Below are 16,760 nucleotides of genomic sequence, written 5' to 3' on the forward strand. Positions count from 1 at the left end.
ACCGACTGCAGATAATGAGGTTTCATTAATCAATTACAAGATAGGTGTGTGAAAATAAACAAATTTACACCTACACATATTTAATAAGTATGCTGTGATGTTATCCAGCAAGATGAGATGCTCACAGGTCAGTTCAGTTCTATAGTTGGGAAAGTGGTAGATACTTACAGCTGAGACATGACAGCGCAAACATGTGTTTTGTGACTTGAACTATGGTATCCCACAACAGATTGGCCAATTTGTCTGGAGACATTGTGTAATATAAACAATCCTTGAATCCAACACGTTACAAATAACAAACCTGAACAATACTTTAGCACGAGGGTATTAACACAAGAGTGATGAATCTACCAGCTGTTACATAACATGACACAAACCAAGCAACACATCTCCATCAAACAAGAAACTCATCATTTCGATGCCTGACTTGTGTCTGTCAGAAACTAAGCCAAAAAAGCGTTGATCTTGTTTTAACGTTAATTTTACAAACATTCAGGGTTACAACATTAGTGACGTTAGTTGGACAATTAAGCTGATGATACATGGGGCAACTTTTTCAGCAATCTTGCTGGTGGCAAGTCCAACTATGTTTTCAACGGATAGTGGTGGTGCGGGGAGGGTGGCAGAGTGATGGGGGAAGGGGATTACGGTAATAAACTTTACTCATTATCATTGACGGCAACATTGCCCAGCACCATTGCTCTAAAAGTTGCTCTGTGTATCATCAGCTTTACTTGTCTAATCTCAAAGGAAAGTACGTGCTTCAATACATAACATTACTATAGAATCTTACGGTAAATAGCCACGTTTAACGTTAACTATAACATTACTGACAATAACTTCCTAACTCTCTAACGTTAGATTACCATAAGCTTTGACGTTACAGGTTAACGTTCACGTAAAGTTACCTGTGAAACATTTGACAGTTGTTGACGAGTTTAATAACAATATAGCGTTAGTCCTATATTTTTCAACACCTTAAGTCGTTTAATTTACCTAGTATTAACCCAGAAAACATGTTACATCGTTGCCCATAACGTTTTCCACTTGGGTTATCCAGCTAGCGTGAACTCGCAATAAAAGTATCGACAGTGTTAGCTAAGTTGTTAACTAGCTAACGTTAAGCTAACATTACCGGCTAATGATAGAAAAAGTCGCGCGTTTACCTGACTTGCTTTGTAAAATTGCTTCTTAAATCCTGCGACCGACATCTTGCACCGTCAGCGTTGCCACCTGGACCTCGACGGGGAAAATGTGTTTTAAAATAAATAAGTTACTGTGGGTTTGAGGTTTACAGCGGAGACACCAGCCGAGCAACACGTATTGAAACTTTGCACCGTAGATGTGAAACTTGCAAGGCCTAAGCGACCACAATTTCCTGGACTCAGCTTCATATGGGAGGCTCCATCCTGGTGGATAAAGTGGGTCAAAACACGCACGCAAATCATGCATCTAAACATTCTTCTTTCTCAGCAAAATGTCATAATGAATAAACTAACTTTGACTTTAGTTGACAAAGACATCCATGAACCCGCATGAAATATTACTTTACTGTACATTGCTGCTACATACATTTTGTTTATAGTAAATCAATAGCTAGTCTTTGAAAACTATATTTCTATTTATAGGAATTTTGTTTAAATATCTAGTTATTTAAGTTAATTCAGGACTTTAACTAATGCTTATTTTCACCATCTATTTGTCTATTACTTTATTAATTAATAATTTGGCTGATAAAATGTCAGAAAATGGTAAAACAAAAAGGCCCAAAATCACAATCTCCTGTAGCCAGATGTGAAGTTTTGTCAAAAATCTCAGACTCCATCCAGTGAGGAAGACTTTAAGAGGTGGCTGAAAGCTTCAGAACCAGTAGTTTTATTCAGCTACTGTTGTTCAACTACTGTTTCCATAGTAAAGAAAGATCTTTCACATTCAACTTTAAATGTTAGAGAAAGATATTTGATGATAGATAACAGAGAGAAGCAACACATTATTATATAGGAGAAGCTGCAACCTGAGAATGGTCAGATTTTTTGCTTGATAACGTTGAACTTGAGTTATCATTTATGGAAATTGTAGCAGATACATTTTTTGATTTAATAGACTAATCCTTGCCGTTCTTGATTAATGACATGAAAGGAATACAGTAGGCACATAACACAAATGCTAGTCTGGGATTCAAAACATTAGAACGGTTGTGGCTATTTTCATTTGCAGGATTATATGATATGATTTTAGAGACTGATTAGACGTCTGATCAGTCAAGAATATGCAAAGACCCATTTTACATGCAATTAATCATGAAAGCCATATTCTAGTTCAAGTAAGACTCAATGAAACATTTCAAAAGAAAAAGAAACCATTTATTACATTCTTAAAACCACATATAATGTATCCCATCGGGGCAACAATATATATCGCGCTGTGTGACTCAGTTACTCTTGGACTAGTAATATACCTCTTGTACATTTTGTCATACAGAGAAAGAAAAGGGAGACAAACTATTTTTTTTTGTTTGTACTTTTCCTAATCTTTCTTCAATTAAAAAAAATAGATCACTGACTTTACGAGACAAAAGTGGAGACACCTAAAGAAAGGGGTGGATAAAAGACTGACAAATAAATGAAAATCACAGCAAAAGAAATATTAAACCCCAATAATGAAATTTGCCTTTAACTCTAAGTGATTCATTTTTTTTATTCCTGTCTCGTAAATTTCATGTTACAATATTAGGACAAACGGGAAGGGCTTTGAAACTTTGTGAGTAACATTCACAAAAAGAGAATTTACTACCACAGTGATTATGGTTATGGGTCTCATCTTGGGTGCAAAGGTGTGAGGAGCACAAGGCTAAAAGACAACACTGGTGATAAAGGGACAAGAGATCACAGCTAGCTCCCTGAGCAGCAGGCAGCAGGTCCGCAGACTCTGCTCGAGAACTTCACAGCAACCCAAGTAAGACATTACCATCATCATCTCAATGCTTTATCAACCTTTAGAAAGTGTGTTATTTATGTTTATGAAAAATGTAAACAGTTGTGGGTGACCTTGTGTGACAGATATGGAATACAAAACCAAACTAATACAACAGATTGACCGAAAGGTCTTACTGGCATTGAGGCCCAACTCAGGGGGGCAGCTGGTAGCTCTGTCTGGCCTTAGACTAGTGTCCAGTGAGAAAGAGGAAAGTATAAGTGCTTGATATTTAGACAAGTGTTGGGGTTGGGACTAAAGGAGAGAGAACAGCAAATGTACACAATAATACAGTTGCTCCAACCAGTGAACAGGGTTTATGATACATATTATGGACCACTGTTGTCCTGGACTTTAACCAACTGAAACATTATGAGTGAAAGAGAATTATACTACACCTACTGTACTGACTGCTGGTTAGAAACAGGTGTGGAGACCCTGTGTATCCCATTTTATTATACAGTTAATGAAGTCATCTTTTTGCCTTGCTTTCTCGTTTCCTTAGTGTCCTGTTTGTCCTCTTTTCTCTTTAGGCAGGGGTGGGGGGCAGCAACATCGCAGACTGAAAGCTTTCAGTTTAAATGCAAGACAAGGGCAATGTTTTTCCACCTTTTGTTTGGGCCACCTGCTTCCCCTGCTGTGTCGCATCTGCAACAAGTGTCCACCCCTCATCGCTCGCGTGATGACCGCGCTTAACCCCTGCTGGGTTTGCTGTCAGGGCAAGAGGGGGCTGTTGCGATGGAAACCTGAGAGTACTGTCAAGAGAGGAAATTGTCCAGAAAAAAAAAAAAATAATAAAAAAAAATCAGCTTTTGTGAAAAATCCACATCTTACGATCCACCTTTCTCTCCCTCTCTCTCTGAACTGAACTCACACATTCTCACTCTCTCCATATACTTATATAGTCATCTATTTACATTCTTATTTAAAATATTTGTTTATAAATGTGTATATAAATTAAAGATAATTTCATCTTGTCCTGTCTCTAAGTGGCATTTACAAGGTCAGGGGGTGTGTGGGATTGAGGTTTCTCATTGCATTACAAGAGCCTACAAAGAGGCAGCACCGAACACTGTCTAAATGTGCGTGAGACTGGTTCTCACTTAATTAAGGAGGTCAGCTTTAGCCGTGAGTCATATCGAAATTGTGTGTTTCTTTTTATATTAGTTAAAATGGCTCATGATCTTGGTCCCAAAATGATGGTCAGTACGAGGATATTGTCTGTATGAATACAACATGTGTACCATACTGAGATGTATTAATACAAAGAGAAATATTGACTGAGCTCTGTGTTAATAGTGAGATCTGTTGATCAACAGAGTGAGTGGCAGGGTTGTACATTCACTGTTGTTAGGTTCTGACTTGTGCACTGGTGCTTATCGATGAGGTACATTCATAACTGGTTGGGCGATCCACTCTGGATCTGATGTTGTTAGCGCTTGGAGCTGTCTCATGCTTAGTGGGCTGCTGTGTTATTATTACAATGCCCATGCGCCTGTTGTTAATGCTACAATATGCGAAGGACCATGAGCATGTGTGGTCTGTAGTGTAAGGTGCTTTGCTTGCTGGGAAAGTGGAGGACTACTTTGGGATCATGGGAGACGGAGTATTTAAAGTCCTGGATTGTCTCTTAACTTCAGGTTGTTGAGCTTCAACATCCCTATCCTACTCTTGTCTCTCCGTTTGCTTCCCTACCTTTTGATACACTCTCTCCATCTCTCTCGTCTGTCTATCTGTCTGTCTAGCTGTTGGTGGAATCCGGCAGAGACATCTCGCTGCCAAACACTTCCCGGTACAGTGGCGGGAAACTGTAGGCGGTCTCCGGGTGGACCAAACGGAAAAACTCGAGTTTGTCAATGTGGAGGTTACAGATAGACTTCATTACGGGCAGCTTGGACACCATCTGTGGGGACAGAAGATATACAAAGGTAACTTTATGTATGCTTGTCTTTATGTGAGCACATTTGTGTGTCTAAGAAGAATTGTGGCTGCTTGTTTTTACCTTGTCCAGTTTCTCGTCAGAAGCACCACTCTTATGTAGACTGTGCTGCAGAGCCAGATAGACTTTCTCCTGGAGTTTTTGAACCTTTTGGCCTTCTGTTAGCCAGGGTCGATCTACAGGGAAGAAAATATAAACCCCTTAACATACAGTTTTGTTTCTCCTTAAGTGTTTGTCAAATCATATTCCACATTGTGCAACAGTTTGTATTATGATGTAAACATCATATCATGTCAGCTGTTGACACGATATGATTTTTACACTGAGTGAAATTTTCAATATTCAATAAAATATATGTTTCTTTTATGGCCGCACAATTCAATCAAATGGAATTATATTAGATTAAATATATACATTTCTGCACACCAAAATTCAGCCTGATTTATTTGGAATGTTTGCAAACAGTGTTTAGCTTCACAAATTGAAACAATGTTTGGCTTCACAGGATGAAAGGATCGAGGGGCTGCTGCTTTTAATGATGTCAAGCATCATTTAAGCGATGCCGTCGTGTACTATCTTCTTTTGGTGCAATTCTAAAACTGGCAATCCAGAATTGTGAGCCAAAAGACACATTCGGAAAAATTAATGAATGAATGAAAAATATTTACAAATTAGCTAAATCTTTGGCAATAATGTTAATAACCTCCATGTTTGAGACATTGACAACAAAAAGTATATCATGTCGAATGTGTATTTTGAAAATGGACATCCTACAATCGCTCTTGAGTATCGGTGCAGCTTTCTCAACCAAGGACAGGACAGTAATAAATAGACAACTATGAATTTGCAGTATAGTGTGCACTTCTTCTTGAACATGTTAGTGTTAATGAATAAATGTGCGGGCGAGAAAAGAGAGAGAAAAAAAATAAATCACCAGGCGATAGAAGGACGGCTGCGCTAAACAGAGCCATCTCTTCGTCAGACAGCTGTAGACGGCAGAGTCCTTTTCCCAGGTCAAACACTGCGCTGACCAGGTCGTCACAGCCTGCATAAACACAGGAAATGGATAAATTAATTGTCAAAAATAAAAGCTTGAGGACTTCAATAGTCATGCTTAATTCGACAAGTGACCCGGGAGATGACTGGGATGATTGAAGCCTATGTTTCTGCGTGACCTCTCAGTAGACATAGGATCCAAGTATTTTCTAAAAACATCTGTGCACAACAGCGCACAGAGAAATACTGCAGTAGTGAATGCTTTAATATATCTTAAAATGGCTCATGTAATTTTCCCTTAAATTACTTTATCACATTGTTTACTGCCTTGTTTAACGGTGTTTGTTTTCACTTTTTCGATTACAGTTGCATTGTTACACAGTTTTGGTGGCACTAAAGAGGTAAGTCAGTGCTTCAGAAAATCAGCTGGAGGCTTTTAATAACTCATTCTCAAGAACTGCAGTTGACAAGATTGAAACTGAAATTGCTGTCTTATAGAGCCATTTCAAGAACAATTACCACTGTCAGATCATTTAAAATAATGAATTTCGTTAGTCAATCCATTGGTATCTCTGTGAGCTGTCAGTAATGGATTGAGAACAGTAGGAGCCGAGGCATTTTCTTAGGCATCAGAGATAATTAGTGTGTGAAAAAGGGAGAAGATTTCCTAGCTTGCAGAAATAGTGAGAAACGGAAGAAGCTTTCATGTGTGACCCTGCCAATTATCTGAACGCTTTAAAGCTTTCACAACTAGATTCCCATCTGATCCTCACCAAGTGCTTTGAAGAACTGAGCCGGGGCGAACTTCCCATTGAAGAAAATGGTGTTGTTGTTGGCGTTGAACGCTCGGCACATGCGTATCAGCAGCACTTCCAAACAGCCTGAAAGGGTACCCACAGACAGAGGCAAAGACATGGAGAGATGCAGGAATGGAGAAAGAAGAGGAAGGGGGAGGGATGGACAGAGAGTGCCCAAGATACTCCAACATGACAACACAACAAACAAAATGTAAATAAATTTGACCCAGATTGGTGCACAGCATATATAAGACATTTTGAACCATATAAAAATCAGCAGGATAACATGAATATCCACAGATTTTTTTTAAAGTTCAAAAGATTTACAGAGAGTAAACATATTGTCCAATATATGCATTTATGTCGCAGATATATATATATAAATATGTACGTGTGTGTGTGTTGAACAGATAAAGATATTATTGAAAATTTTGTTTTCAGAAACGTGTGTAATTTATTAAAACAAATACATGGATGGTAAACAAGACAAAGGTAGAAGATTGGAGACAAAAAAACAGGAAGGAACTAAAGTTAGCAAGTTTTAGACCGTTTACTTTTGAAAAATTTATTCTGTGCATTGAGTATTTGAGATGTGAGCATTTTTAGACTGTACACTGACCTGCTTTCAGCAATATAATCTGATCATTCTGGCACAAATCCATGAAGCCAGCGATGCGTTTGGCAAACTCCACCACGTACTGAATGGCGTTGGTGATGTGGTGTGCACACTGCTGCCACATCCACTCTGCTGACTGAAAAAGAGACACAAAGAAGAAACGTGAATGTTAGTCCAAGATGAGTCCATGATTATTTTCTTAGTTGTTTTTCGTCATCAGATCAGATTTAGATTAGTTTTTGTGGAAATCACAGTTACAATTTCAGAAATCTAACTTCTGCCTGCTCACGAGAAAAAATACATCAGCAAAGTAAGCTTATATATGACATTGTGATACTGAGCTGTTATTCTGATCTAGTATTGACACATTTTAATGCTGTCAATGTATGCAACTTTAAACATACAAATTGTAAAGTGTGCATTATGTACCTTGTTTTGAAAAGCACGTGTGTCCTCAGGTGTGTATTGTACCCAGGTGAATCTCTTCATGTCTTCAGCGCTGTACTGACACGTCTCCAAGTGAGACTTAACAATACTCTGAGTTATGCGCTCTGTGTGAAAAAAACACAAGTATATACACGATAAACATCAGTGTTTTGCTCACTCAGGTTGTTTGTTGGAGCAGGTTTGGGCTTAGAAGAGACAGAGAGAGTGTAGCAGAGTGTAACAGCGGTATTGTACACATCAACAGATCACGGCAGCATGACCTTGCATAACAAGGTGATTTGCACTACTCTGTTGTTACGTTTGCCACCGATGCTCCCCGACAAGATTGAGCTCTAATGACTCATCTTATCTGTTGGGATCTTTTCCAACTACTGCATTCATAATATCCACCAGTCACAATATTTACTCATTACTTTCTTTAAAAGTCCCCAGAGGCCCATTCAAAGCCTCCTTGCAGTTTATTGATGCTTGCAACCATAAAGATGTAAAATAAAATGAACAATTTAGTCTTCACCAAGGTCTCTAGAGACGCCTCTCTAAAAAAATGGCTGTGCATCATTACCTCTTCCCTTTATCTGTCCCTGTTTTTGAGCTTGCACTGCTGTAAGCATTCTGTCTGTTTCATTTTGCTTGTTTTCTGCTTGTTTTACCCATTTAATCTTGTATTTGTGTCCTTGTGTCCATTCAGTCCTGTTTTGCTTTTCTATCTGCTATGTATCGTTCTGTTTTTTTGCTAACCTGTTTATGAGATATGTCCTTTACATGTGCTTCATCTTTGGTTATTTTTTTACTGAATCATTTTTGCTTTTTAAATTATATTTTATATTATATTTCATTTAGTTTTATTTAAGTCATTATTCAACCCTTTAGCCCTGCTAAAATGTTTTTGGTAAATTCTAAAATAAAAGCACATAATGGCCAGGGGGGAATAAAAACACTATAAACTGCTGTTATTGACACTCTGCACTTATCTTTCACGAAGAAAAGTAATAATGCTGTCAGAACTGCTCAGAGTGACTTAATGTCAAACAATTGGAAGAAGTGTTGAGTTTGCATTAAGAGCATGCAGCAGAAAAAAACAGTACTCACCGAGGTCTGTTATCGAGCAGTCATCAGGCAGATGGTCCAGCAGTGCATGTGTGTGTGCCAGCAGCGGATGCGTGAGAGAGTGTGTGTGCAGGAGCTGGATCCCGTTGCTGTCGGCCCCATCCAGCATAGTCTGCTGAGGGGAATTCTGATTGGACAAGGATGATGAAGAGGAAGAAGCGGACGATGAGTTGGAGGTGTTCCCGGTGCTGGCCCCTCCGCCGAGCAGCTCCAGGCTGCAGTACTCGCTGGCCTCCTCGGGGGTCAGTGGCAGGTCGAACAGGTCCGGCAGCGCTGCGATGTCGTCCAAGTCGCTGAGGGTTGAGCTAGAGCCCCCACTGCTGTAGGACCGGCTCAGACCCTCTTCACCCTCCTCCCCGCTACCGCCACAGATGCCGTCCTCCTTGGGTAAGGACAGAGCAGTAGAGCCTCCGCCTCCGGAGCCCACACCCTCCTGGGACTTCTGGTGTTTCTGCACCTCAGCATAGAGGCTGTCACGCTGCTTCTTGGACATACGACCGAACTTGACCGCTGCAGAGATACAATACAATTCATTATAGTAGACAAACTTCATCAAACATCTCACAAGTGATTGTAAATACCTGGCTAAAATGAACACTGATAATAAGTCAATTTTTTTTACCTAGCGATTGCTGTGGCCAGACATAATACATTTCACATCTGTTTTCTGAAGCTGTTACATCAATCTGTAAGGTATTTCTGGCTCACATAGATTACTTCTGCCACCTTCACTATAAGTACTGTATGTTCCAGTCCCTATGTCCAGTTTGCCTGATGACAGTTCGTCACCTTTTCAGCCTGTATACTGTTTTTGTTTTCTGTCTGTAACCTACAGAGACCTACACAAGTGGCGAGGACTCTTACAACAGCTCTTGTGAAACTTTGCTTCAGATTCTGTCTTTTTTTAAAGAGATTCACTGCAGAAACACATCTACTAAACTTCCGCTGTGTAAGTGTTAGTTTAACAAAACTTAATTGTAAATGTTTTATTTTACCGGTGAATGTCATGGTTAAAGGAAGTGTGTAAAGAGGGGACAGTGCAATCTTTGTGCATGTTTACCGTCTCTGCTCATGCCCAAAGCCAGACACTTCTGTAGGCGGCAGTGCTGGCAGCGGTTACGGTTAGTGCGGTCGATCAGGCAGTTCCTCTGGCGGGAACAAGAGTACATGGCGTTGTTCTGCTGGCTGCGACGGAAGAATCCCTAGACACACACAAACACACCCATACAAACACCGTAAATGACATATCACATTTGAGATAAAACAGGTTGGTTAAGGTTTGGTAGCCTGGTTTCCTCCTCACCTTGCAGCCTTCGCAGGTGATGACTCCATAGTGGATTCCTGAGGACTTGTCCCCACAGATCTTACAGGGGATGACCTCGATCTGAGCTGCAGGAACGAAAACAACATTGATGACAGAGGTCAGAATGCAGCTGCCTAATGTGTCAAATAGCCCCAAATTTACAAAGAAAGTGAACTTGAGATAAGGCAACATCTGCTTTTAGTTAAGTGCAGCAGGTACATATTTGGCTTGCGTATGAGTAATAGTATGGACTTTTGCCCAAAACAGTCAATTTCACTACATTGAGTAACATGACACATTCATTCAGACATAACACACACTTTCACAGAAGCCTATATTTATTATATTATTATTATATTATTTTTCAATGATACACAGCCATTCAGTTAGTCCCACTTAAACCTGGCAAGAAGGCAAAATGATCCTGTGTTACAAAATTCCTGGTAGTGAATGTAACGAAACTTCTTCCTGCTTAATCAGTTCTTTGCAGCTTCTTCATCACTATAATACAAGCCAGCAAGGCTTTTTCAGGCACGGTTTTTGTCTCTCTCTGGTCATTTACGTTGTGGTATCGTGTTTTCTCCTGCTATAAACCTTGGAGAAAATTAGGTCCTTTGTATCTTTAGACCTTGAAATAGTCACCCATGCTTCTATCTCATCACAGTTCAATTACTGTAACTCTGTGTACTCTGAGCTCTCCTGCCTCCAGCTGACACAAAATGCAGTTGCGAGGCTTTTAACAATTTCTGTTTCATGGAGTTGTTACATTACACCTATCCTTGCCTCCCTTCTCTGGGAGACCTCTAGTTTCAGATTTGTATTTAAGACTTGACTGACAATGTTATAAGAGTTAAGACACATAGTTACATTTTATGCCAGTCCCTTTGAGTCAGAGTGCAGTCTGTGATCCTGAGCTCAGTCCTTTTGGTTAAAACACGGGGTGACCGTGTCTTTGAAACTCCCTATTTGTAAATCCCATGCCCGTAAAACTTAAAACTTTTTCTTCTTTTTTATTGTTTGTTGGTGTGTTTTTTTTTGTCTCTTTTATGATGCTTTCTGACCTTTGAACTTTGCTGTATTGGATGTTGTTTTGCAAACATGTTTTATTTATTATCAATAGGAAATTATTAACACATTTCAGAAACTGAAACCAACGCAAATCCTGTACAAAACTGGAGTAATCAAAGACAAAAAAGAAACACACATCAACAATGCAGCACTAATTTAGGCACATATTGTTTTACTATTGATGGCCTGCAGAAAAACTGTCTAACAACAAGCACTTACAGTACATGAGAAGATAACTTGCCATGAACTGTGTTTGGCTGCACCCTGCATGTGGCCCCAATGAGGGAAGAGAGTACACAAACAGATCATCACATGACACTTGCACACATGACACATACACAAAGACTCCTTCTTTCTTGGCCAAGGAGAAAAACAACAGCAGCCATAACATTAGACAGTTGTTGCTCAGCCTTGCTCTCTGTGCAATCTTAGACTGATTTACAAAATCCCATTTGTAGCACTTGTGTGAGGACGGTGTATGGAAAACCACTTAGGTCTATGTGATTGAGTAGGAATTGCTGCACACTTAGGTACTGGAAAACACAACTTTCCACTTCTTTTTGCAATTTTAATGACATAGTCAGCCGTCTCTTCTCTAAAACGGTTGACTAAAATACTTCAACTGATCAGGGCAGCTGCAGGCATGCAATGGAAAAATATCGCCCTCCCTCCCTTCCTCTCTTTCTCTCAGGTTCCCCTTCACCTACCCCTCCCTCGTCTCACAATTATATAACTCTCATCTGCCAGCATTCCTCACAGCACTCATTCAGCAGGCTCACTCTAGCCAACACGGACACCCTGCCCTCCTCAGACGCTCTCTTTCCTACTGGCTGAGCGGCGTTCGCAGCCTCCTCGGTATTGGCTGAATCATCCGTCACTCGGGCCCTGTAGCCTGTCAGCCCATGTGGACATTCTGTCCTACTGACACACTTTCACACTGCAGGAGGAGAGGGAGGAGGGAGACAGGCTCGATCCCGCCAGTTTTAAGGTGGAGCTGAACAATGCTCAGATTTACCCATAAAACATTTCCCTGAAGGCTCTTAGCTTGCATCAGAAAACCAGTTACATAACAACAAAATTAATCAAGAGAGGCAATTATAATCTGGAGAAACTGCACTTACCAGTTTATTAACACTCTGATTTCGCGTAAGTCTATTTCAGTATGGACTGATAACTGTGCAATAATCAAACACTGCTGTTTTTTTTAATGACAAACCACATTTGATTTGCATGGCTACAGTCCCCTCCATGCAGACAAACTCTGAGCTTGAATGTCAGCTATCCAGCCCCCACCCCTCTCCACAGTCTTTGACATTGAGCTTCTGCTTCAACCCGTTCTATTCTTGTCCTGTGCTGAGAGCCAGAATTACACAGATGCCCAAGCCACCCACCCCTGTTGCTACAACCACACATATATGCTTTCTCACTCCTCTTCTCCGACTCTCTGCACATATCCAGGCACAACCGAGACAGCAAAATATCCATCTCCTTAATGTTCCCTTATTTAATGTAACTGCCTTTGTCCGTGAGCTGGTAAATGTAAAATGACCATGCAGGTAAACCAATTACCTACATACAAAGCATTAGAAAGTACAGAAAATGAACTTCAGACCAACCCAACAGTATTCTGTTTATTGTCATGTAAGACCACCTAAAACCACCATTTTCTGCATTTTTGCTTCAAAAGTGACTTACAATAGTTGCCAAACAATTTGTTAATCTACTAATCAATAAATTGAATAATTGTTTCATCTTTACAAAAAACAAAAAAACAAAAAAAAAAACAACACTTTTATGAGGTAAACACTTACTTAACAGATATGGCAAATTTAACTGTCTAACAATGCTGACAGAGACATAGCAGCAGTAGCCACACTAAAGTTAAAGCAACATTTACAGTACCTTTAACCCTGAATATCATTGTTGACCTTTTCTAAAACACCAGGCATCTGACCTTTAGCTTTCTAGAGACAGACGGCATTCTAAGAAGATCAATACCGATTCTGCTTTACGCTAACATGATGCATGAAGCCTGCATGCAGCGCTTTACATTTCTCACCCACTGACATATTATTTTAGTCAGAAGATGCTAGCATAGTCAAGTGTGTGAGCAGTAGGACAACTACTCTGTGTGACACACCCAAGCCTTTTTTACAATATAAACTGGAAACAGACACTCTAACAGTTCAGCTACAAACACGTCGGCCCCAGTGTGTTTATCAGCCAGCTAAATGTGTAACCGTGTTATCTCTACAAAGGCTAATTCAGTGCGGGTGGGGTAGAGTGAGGCAGAGACAAATGATCGACTTTGTGCTTCCAACAGTTCACTTTTTAGTATCTAATATGAAACAAATGGGCTGTAATGCTCCAACAGGAGCCCTCTGGTCCATATGTAAAGTCAGTATATCAGTGTCAGTAGCATGACAAAGACAAAACAGAATTTTCCATGCGTTTGTGCAAACATGCACACATACCACTTCTGCATTTTATAATCTTACCACCAGTTTTTATAAAGTGCAGGTTGTTCGTGTTTGCTTACTGCTAAGATCCTCTTGAGCAACAGGTTGACACAAGGCTCAGTGGAAGCTGGTGTGATCTTTTCTTCAGTAGGAGGTTGGGGGGCCTTGTGCTTAAGCTCTATACATATTAGCAATGCTAAAGCACTCGTCGTGTCATGCCTCACAGTTGGATGTAGGATTACAGTGCAGCACAGAGCTGTATCACTACAATCCACTGTGCTCGGCCTTGTTGCCTCTTCCTCTTTTGAACGTAAGTACCAATAGAGTACAGGAATGCTTTACAAATTATTTTGTTTCCGTAAAATGAGATGCTTGCAAAGCCTCAAAGCTTAAGAGATAAACCCAAGGAGAGAAGATATATTCTCACACTTGAAACCAAACCATGTTTGTTTTCACACATTCTGCTTGAATCTTTGAAGGCAACTGTCTTGCTTTTTACACCCAACACCTTGTAGCACAGCGTCATTCTCTAACATGCATCTCTCACAAAATAAATGTATTGTGCTCTCTATGATGATACTACTTTTAAAACAAAACTGTTGAGCCTTAATTCACGTACTTAAAATGCACATATACAGTCTGGCTGTCTGGTGGCCGGAGCATTCAAATCAAGGGGCTCTATTTTAAAAGATGCAAATACCAGCGGAGGCCAAGCTGAGGCCCACCGAGGGGGGATTACAACAGAGCTAAGAATTCCATAGGCCTCTTCTACTAGGCGTCAGTGTGTGATACAAGTCTTGTGATCCTTCACTATGTCTGTATGTAATAAATACTAATACATTCTGCAGAAGTACACTCTGCTATCCAGTACAGTAAAACCAGGGGTGTCAGAGGTCCTGAAATTACAAATGGGCCTCTAAAAGTATGTCAGCTTGCCAAAGCTGTAGGAATGACTCAACAATTTCGGAATAAAGGGATTGCGATTGCAGATATGTGTATGTTCAAACTTTGATAAAAATGCGTTCATGCTTTTCTTGTAGGATAGGTTGAGTGACTAACCTAAATTTTCAGTTTAGTGAGCTAAGACTGGGCCATGGTTTGTTTACATTTGGATATCCTGCCAGAACCTCCCTCCTGGCCCTCTGGTCCCCCCCCCCTCTTTGTAGTGCAAAAAAATCTCTTTCCTCCCCTGCTGAAAAAAACAAAACTCCTTGCAGCTTCTCTCCTACAACAAAAGATTATAACTTTGGCAATGTGCTCAGAGGAAAAACACAAAAATGCAACACAAGAAGGCTGTAGATGGACAACCTTCCTTGTTCATAACAATAATCTGCTGCCTCACAGTTCAAGTTCAAGTTCAGCCTGTGTCAAGGTGCAGCACACTGAAGGCCGACTCTCACTGCACGCCTGTACCCGCACATGGGGCTGCACGTCGGACTGCACGGCGCTTCCCATGGCCACTCTCCCTCCCTCCGCTGCGAATTCTGTATAATGTTGGGTGACACAACTAGGTCAGTGGAACAGCCAGATCTCTCTCCCTCTGTACGCTCACACAGTCGGCCATGCTGGCACAGCCATCCCATCACAACAACACCAAAACACTGCTCACATTCATCTAGTCAGATCAATGGTAGGCTCCAAAACCTAAATGTTTGCAAGCATCTTCAGGACTGTTTTATTTTCCAAAACGTACCTATAAAGTTTCACTAAATCTGGTGAATCAATAAGTGACAAAAAAATATCATAATGCATTATTCTTTTAAGCAAATGTGATCAAAACGTTCAGTATTTACGTTTTAAGGTTACCTAATCAGGAACCTAGTTAACTCGAACAACAGCTCGATTACGTAACTCTGGTTTTGGTTAACAACAACCTCCTCTGATGCCCCTCCCTCACATCATTGCATAACTCTCAAACATGGATCCCCAAGCAGGGCCTCCCAGGTGAGATATCACACATTTCTTCACAAACAGAAACATGCAAAAGGGAAAATCCGTTTGATTTGACCATAAACAGGCCTGAGAGATGGTTTTTAAAAAATGAATTTATCTGGTTGAGTAAAGTCTCGTGATTGAACAACATGCATACCAGCTCTTTGTCACTGCATGCTGGACTTACGTGAAGCATGCACCCTCGGGCTCTGTGCAGATACATTGGATATAATCCAGTCATGAGGGATTAATACGCACTGGGAGGAAAAGCGGGCGCGCTCAAGTCCTTGTGCGCACACATGTGGCCGTTCCAGCCCGCAACCACACACACACACACACACACACACACACACACAGCGATCCTTACCAAGTTCAGCTAATTATGCACATATCTATTGTGACATGATATCAACTTACCTCTCATTTTGGTGGTTTCTTTATCTAGGCTGGACGATGCAATCTCGACTAGCCTACATGTGGTTCAAATAGGTGACAGGAGAGTGGAAAATTAAGCGCCAGAGTGAACTGGCTCTGTAAATATTAACTTCGTCCTGCCTGCAGACAGCTCTCGTGAAGCACGACCCCAAAAAAAGAAGGGGAAAAAAACTACCCAAAACTCTCCTCTCCTCTATCGCTCGGTCAAGTCCAAGCGAAATAAAATAGTGAAGAAAGTCGCTGTGGATCGCATCGTCTCTGTCACTGGCGAATAAATTTGGCTCAACTTTCTTTTTTTTGGACAGAACAGTCCCACTGTGGACGAGCGGTGTTCGGTACCCCCCTCTGCGTTCTGACTCTCCGCTTGCTTTCCTCTCAGTCTACCCTGCTAACCTACTTTCTCCCAGCGTGGACTCTCCCATGATCTCACTGCCGACAGCTCCTCTCGCAGCACTCGCGGGGGCGCGCAGTCGGGAGCGAGTTTAAGGTGGCTGGGCAAATGATTGACTAAAGTGCTCTGTCTTTCCTCGCAGCGATTTAATGAGACATCCAGATGATCACTTCCAACAGAGAATAGGAAGGTAATTAGACCCACAGTCAGTTCTGCTTTAAAACAAACACGCTGTTCCTCCCACTCCCCTTACTTTATATCATTTGCACCAGTTACTGTAACAGTAGAGTGCAGCCT

The 16,760-nt window shown here is 40.8% G+C and overlaps 2 protein-coding genes and 1 long non-coding RNA gene across 5 annotated transcripts in view; 1 reads left to right on the forward strand and 2 right to left on the reverse strand.

The window, feature by feature from the left end:
• LOC123973071 (endophilin-A2-like) overlaps nucleotides 1-1,402 on the reverse strand; it is an 11,155-nt gene extending 9,753 nt beyond the window's left edge. The window contains exon 1 of one of the 2 annotated variants that reach the window (XM_046052929.1): nucleotides 1,167-1,402. In XM_046052929.1, the coding sequence (XP_045908885.1) occupies nucleotides 1,167-1,211 (45 nt within the window). In that variant the 5' untranslated portion in view covers nucleotides 1,212-1,402. The remainder of the gene's footprint in view (nucleotides 1-1,166) is intronic. The other variant, XM_046052931.1, reaches the window with a different exon arrangement.
• LOC123973072 lies at nucleotides 831-7,134 on the forward strand. Its single transcript, XR_006825523.1, has 5 exons — nucleotides 831-1,421; nucleotides 2,834-2,955; nucleotides 4,719-4,901; nucleotides 6,275-6,309; nucleotides 6,650-7,134. It is a non-coding gene; the product is annotated as an uncharacterized LOC123973072 (long non-coding RNA).
• Nucleotides 2,342-16,529, reverse strand: LOC123973069 (nuclear receptor ROR-beta-like). 2 transcript variants are annotated; one of them, XM_046052926.1, is made up of 11 exons: nucleotides 16,055-16,529; nucleotides 10,179-10,264; nucleotides 9,936-10,077; nucleotides 8,858-9,385; nucleotides 7,751-7,872; nucleotides 7,325-7,457; nucleotides 6,682-6,789; nucleotides 5,847-5,957; nucleotides 4,976-5,088; nucleotides 4,669-4,876; nucleotides 2,342-3,728 (listed from the first exon to the last, which is right to left on the reverse strand). In XM_046052926.1, exons 1-10 carry the CDS (start codon nucleotides 16,059-16,061, stop codon nucleotides 4,715-4,717), a joined length of 1,512 nt encoding a protein of 503 aa, XP_045908882.1. In that variant the 5' UTR covers nucleotides 16,062-16,529; the 3' UTR covers nucleotides 2,342-3,728; nucleotides 4,669-4,714. The 2 variants fall into 2 exon arrangements, with proteins under 2 accessions (XP_045908882.1, XP_045908881.1); XM_046052925.1 differs by having other exon boundaries at nucleotides 2,342-4,876.
• Nucleotides 16,530-16,760: the final 231 nt, after the last annotated feature.

The sequence above is a fragment of the Micropterus dolomieu genome, linkage group LG06 (genome assembly GCF_021292245.1).
Source record: "Micropterus dolomieu isolate WLL.071019.BEF.003 ecotype Adirondacks linkage group LG06, ASM2129224v1, whole genome shotgun sequence".
In the NCBI taxonomy this organism is placed as follows: domain Eukaryota; kingdom Metazoa; phylum Chordata; class Actinopteri; order Centrarchiformes; family Centrarchidae; genus Micropterus; species Micropterus dolomieu.